Here is a 5,667-nt window from a genome sequence, read left to right on the forward strand (position 1 = left end):
TTGGGCTGTTATAAATGTAAAAAAAAAATCATTCATATATTATAGAGTTGTTTGGGGTGGGGATAAATTAAACACGATTTGCGATGACGTCATAGTCGTGTTGCATTGTGGTCTACAGAGCGGCCTGAAGTGTGCATATGATGCAGATTCGCTCCCTCGGTAAAAATCGAGGGGTCGAGGGTATGTCCATGTAAACTTCCCTCGTTCACTTGATGAAGTGGAATACACTTCAAAATGGCGGCGGGGATTCCCCCGAGGGTAAGTACTTAGGAAAGTTCGCAAGTGCTGTGTCTAAAAGTGAACTGGAACGCAGCCAAAGTGAATGATGAGTGGTCATTTTACTGTCTGTCAGGTGCTGGCTTCACATCTGAGTGGCTTGTCTTAAAGAGGAAGCATAAATGCACGATATGGTGTCATAATCTGTTTTGAAAAGCATCAGCCACACGGAAAGACTTATCGGCCAATGCGATATAAAAAAAATTCCAAATATCGGCCGTGCGATATATCGGTCGACCACTAGTCTAGACTGGCACTTGCCCCCCCAAATTGTCTTCAAAGAAATGACAAATAACAAGCGCTACTCTACACTGCTCAAAACTCGCGTTTGAATCATCAGTGGCAAATCCTTTAAATATGAAAACGTACTTACAGACTGTGAGTCAGAACAGCCGGCATTGTAGTCTACTCTACTAGGATCAGGAAACAGTCCTCCATAAAATGCGCAGCACACATCTCAATATTTGGGTTGAACTGTTCTGGAACAGTGTTGTAAATACAACTTAACCACTGATTTCTAGTCGTGTCCTCTTTTGGAAGGCCAAACAAAGTATTTTCGCTTTCGCAACCAAATCTTCCCACACAGTGACGTAGAAATCTGGGGGCATGTTTAAACGAGGTGTTTTATAAAGCTTTTATATCTCTTTGGGTTTGAGACTTTAGTCTTTGCAACTTTAGGGATCTTATCTATTCACAAACAGCTTGTAACACTCCAAAGAGAAAGGAAAACTTGAAATCACATCATATGACTTTAAATAAGGGAGACATACAAAATGTGCAGACTGTTGGGTCCCCAGGACCAGGATTGAAAACCACTGCAATGCATTGGCCTTAGGTATATTTGGTCTTACAACCAGTCTGGTTGCAGGAGTGTCCTTACCCAGGTATTAAGGGCTATTGAGCTGCAACATTTTTCTGTGCCTCCAGGCACTAAGCTCTTCAGTGTCAGCACCATGAGTGGGCCCGGGGGGCCTGGCTCTGCCACTTCAGTCCCTGTGCGCCTACTGATTTCTATTGAGGCCCCCCTCTAGAAATACAAACACCCCCCAGCTTGTATGCTCTGATGCCGACTCTGAAGCTCTTGGTCACTTGGTATGCATCTAAAAATATTATAACTATGGCTACAGCCTGGTTCAGTGCAGTTGTTTCCACAGCTAGTGAGCAGGCATTTATTCAATATGGCGTAGTGGGTATTTATGCCATAATGTCACTCACCACTTTGACGCAGGGTTAAAATTGAATTAAAAATGAAAGGGAACATTTTAGGATTATGTATATAACCTGGTTCCCTGAGACGGGAATGAGATGCTGCGTCATGTAGTCATACTTTAGGCATGCCTGGGTGTCACGTCTTGCTTCAGATTGTCATGAGAGTGACAGTGTAAAGATGCTTTGGGAGTTTCTGCCTGCTTTCCTGTGATTTAAAATATATAATAAAAGTATATAAAACTATAAATAAAAAAACCTGAAAATATATGCTGTATACGGTTGAGCAAATAATTGAAAGGTTCTTTAGAGTTGATTCTTTTAAATGAATCTGGATAACCAGTTTAAAAAGAGATCAATCAGTGTTTCTGAATATCACACAATGGTTTTTCACTGGAAACTCTACAGAGAAGATGCTGTTAGTGTCTTTAGCCTGTGTTTTTGGACCTAAATTATTTTGATGCTTTTTTGTCTTTAACATCACAAAATGTTGATTAAGTCATGTGCAATTTATATGTATCAAAAGGCTCCCGCCATCCTGGAAATTTTTTTATATTTCAATTATTTAGGCTGGCCCTTGTCAAAAAACTGTTCTTATGTCTCTGTATTGTAAGCCTCCATATTCTTGGGTTTACATTTGGCTTGGGCCCTTTCATTGTAAATCCTTGAGATTTTTTAAAATCTGTTTTATCATCTACAAGGTTTGTTAATAACCCAATGTACAATAACTATAAAGATTCTTGTTGCTGCAGTACATACTAGGAAAATGCTGGACATCTCTTATATGTGTTTTATTATTACTGAGCCATTGACAAAACAAGCAAGTTATTTTCTATACATGAGATTAGGTGAATTCAGGTAATTTTTAGTGTTCCCAATGTCAGTGTCTGCAGATCTTCTTACCACGGAGAATGTTTCCTTTCTGCACCACTGATCCCAAAGGCAAATGTTTGCCAGCTTGTTTGGATTGTAATCAAGATTTGCTTTACTGGATTTGATTTGCATTGTCGTCCTCGGAAAAACAATCAGTTGGGTCTGTAAAACAGGGTACTCGAGAGAAAGTCAGAAGGTGACCAGTTTTAAGGTATACCTGAATCCTAAATATATTGTGATCATGATTTTTGTTATACTTTGATTTTCTCAACGGTAGTAATGAATAAATTTGCTAATTTTCAGTGTTTAATATTATATTGAAATTATAAGCCTAGAGCAGTTTTCACATTTCGATTCTTGTCTGAATCTCAAACACCATGAACTTTTGATACACATTGGAAGTATTTGATTTCATCTATGCTGAGTTAATCAGAAACTGTTTTGAAGGATTACAGTAGAACTAATGAAAACAAATTGTATTTGTATGTTGCTCAGATGAGAGCCAAATCAGGGACCACTACATTAACCAAACTGGGGAGCGCATGCAAAAATAATTAATGCCATATTTCTCTGCCCACATTTTCTTGCTTAGAAATATTAAGAGGTTTCTTTGACTGGTTAAATGCACCTGTTTTGTTTGTTCTGTCTGTAAAGGTGTGCAGTGATTGGCCACACCTTCACACTCATTTGTAATTGGCTGTATGTCAGTTTAAATGAGAGAGCATCAGAGTCATCATGCACAGTTCTGTCCTCAACTTCAACTGATCATTGAAAAATCACAGAACCTCTTCAGTAGATGAAGATGAAGACGACACTCACTGTGCTCCTAATCATGGAGCTTTACGGACTCTCCCCTGGTCTCAAACAACATTTCTTTGTGAATGAGAATAAGAAATGGTGTAGTGCACAACAGCACTGCAAAACTTATTTTCATGTCCTTTCCACCTTCGTCAATGACACCGAGAAAGAGCAATTTTTAGCTAATGCATCTACTCAAGTGTCTAATGCCTGGGTTGGACTCTACAAAAAGCCCGAAATAGGAGTCTGGAAGTGGACAGGAGGTATAGATGCTGAACAACTTATCTGGGATACTGGTATGAAGCAACCAAATAACCTTACCAATGAAAACTGTGGCTTTCTATACAAAGACACTAAGAAATTACATGATGAAAAATGCAGTTGGCAACAATACTTTTTCTGTATGACAAACTTCACTCTGGTGCCGCAGATGGAGACCTGGGATGGAGCTCTGGAATACTGCAGAACTCATTATAAAGATCTGGCAAGTCTGAGCACAATGGAAAGAATGGATTCTGCTTTACTGGAAATCACACAGGCTGAAACAGAATATGTGTGGACTGGTCTGCGTTTTCTAGCAGGGGACTGGTTCTGGGTCAATGGAGATGATCTTAACTACACAGCCTGGTATCAGAACAAACAGCCCCAGTGTCCTGCCAGACACCTTCATTGCGGAGCCCTGGACAAGCAAACAAGGGTTTGGACACAAAGAAACTGTGAGGAGAAGTACAGCTTCTTTTGTCAGTAGATGGTATGTCACTTGAACAGCTTTTTCAGGATCCCAGATTGTAACTAGATATATATTGTGCCATTACAATATTTGGGCCAGCTGACATCTTTGTACTGTAACCATCATATGTTATCGCAACTTTTAACAACAACAGTTAAGCATTTTAATTATTAATAAACATCAGCTTTATTGCTAATCTTGTATGTAAACAATCTTTTTTATTTTTTTATTTGCCAAGCTGGGTGACAAGTAGAGTGGACTGGTTCAGCAACATTTTCTTCTCATCACTCAAAGCATTCTGTAATCACTCTGCTATTTCCTGCTCTGCACTCACTGGAAAGAAGCCTTGCTCTGGATAGGGGACTACATAGACATTACTTAATTTTTTGTCAAGTTATATGTTAAACTGATCATTTAAATTCTATTGTTGTAACCCCCAAGGATGCATGAATTATTTTTTTTTTCAAACGATTGTTATTGTTATTATTATTATTGTTACTTTTGAATAAAATGTAATTATGCATCTTTCTCCTCTTATGTTTCACAGTGATGTTTTTGAGAGTAAATCTGTCCACTGTACATGTATTTGGGGTTATAATGTAATGTAAAGTAAGTCAATGACCATCATTTTTTAGTAGTGTCTCTTTTGAAAATGTTCTTTACAAGACCTTTGGATATTTGAAGAGAGAGCTTTCTGATCATCCTACATACTAAATATTGGTTGTGCTGGAAGTATCTCTAACCCCAAAAGCACGTGTTCCAGTTAGGAGAGAAATTCACAAATGCCACATTTCTCCACTGTGTAGGCCTATCAAGAGCATCAAATGGACATGAGAAAACTCGAGAATTTAGTCCTGGCATCAGAAGCGTGATAAATTCTCCCATGATCAGGGGCTCAATCTATGGTCAGTTTTAGAAATGAGAAATACTGTAAGCTGAATAAGTTAGGTCCATTTAAACTATGCGTATAACATGTTTCAAGCCCTGAAACCTTTTTTTGCCCACAAAAAGCTGGTACATTTGACAAATCTCGGCTCTTAATTCATTTAATTAATATTTTGTAATAATACACCATTATGCACAATGCACAGCAAATAATGTTAAATAAAATAAATTTTACACTGTATTGGCACTGCACACAACAAAATTGCAAACCATTTTGTCTGCTGGGTCTTGGGAAGATAAATGTAAAGGTGTAGCTGAATTACATTTCAACCTCCAACAGGGGGCAGAACTGCACCAGCTTTCCCTTTAAATTGATGAATTTGTAAAAGATAAGACTATAGAAGCATCCATCTAATCAAACGCTGTTTGGTGTTCCAACTACGCTGCAGAAAGACTAAAGGTCTGTGGTCAGTCAACACCTTAATCCAGTGGTTCCCAAACATGTCCTGGACTAACCCCAATAGTACATACAGTGGGTATAGAAAAGAATCACCCCCCTTTAAAATAATCACATTTTGTTGCTTTGCAGCCTGAAATGAAGACGGACAGTTTTTATTTTATCCAGCTGTATTTACTCGGTGCAACTTATAACATCCAAGTGAAAGATAGAACACCAACATTTCAGAAAAAAAAAAAATTGAATCAACGTGTTGGAAAAAGGATCACCCCCTTGTATTAGTATTTTGTTGAACCACTTTTAGCTTTAATTACAGCCTTTAGTCTGTTGGGATTTGTCTCTGTCTCTACTAACTTTGCACATCTAGACTGGGGTTTAAGTCTGGGCTCTGACTAGGCTATGCAAGGATATTCACCTTTTTCTCCTTCAACCACTGTGTGCT

The 5,667-nt window shown here is 38.4% G+C and overlaps 1 protein-coding gene across 1 annotated transcript; it reads left to right on the forward strand.

Moving 5' to 3' along the window:
• Positions 1-3,157: 3,157 nt before the first annotated feature.
• On the forward strand, positions 3,158-3,901 carry LOC107752615 (C-type lectin lectoxin-Phi1-like). Its single transcript, XM_016568627.1, has one exon. It carries the CDS (start codon positions 3,158-3,160, stop codon positions 3,899-3,901), a length of 744 nt encoding a protein of 247 aa, XP_016424113.1.
• The last annotated feature ends 1,766 nt before the right edge of the window (positions 3,902-5,667 follow it).

This window comes from Sinocyclocheilus rhinocerous, unplaced genomic scaffold (genome assembly GCF_001515625.1).
Source record: "Sinocyclocheilus rhinocerous isolate Xijiao unplaced genomic scaffold, SAMN03320098_v1.1 scaffold1222, whole genome shotgun sequence".
NCBI classification, from domain to species: domain Eukaryota; kingdom Metazoa; phylum Chordata; class Actinopteri; order Cypriniformes; family Cyprinidae; genus Sinocyclocheilus; species Sinocyclocheilus rhinocerous.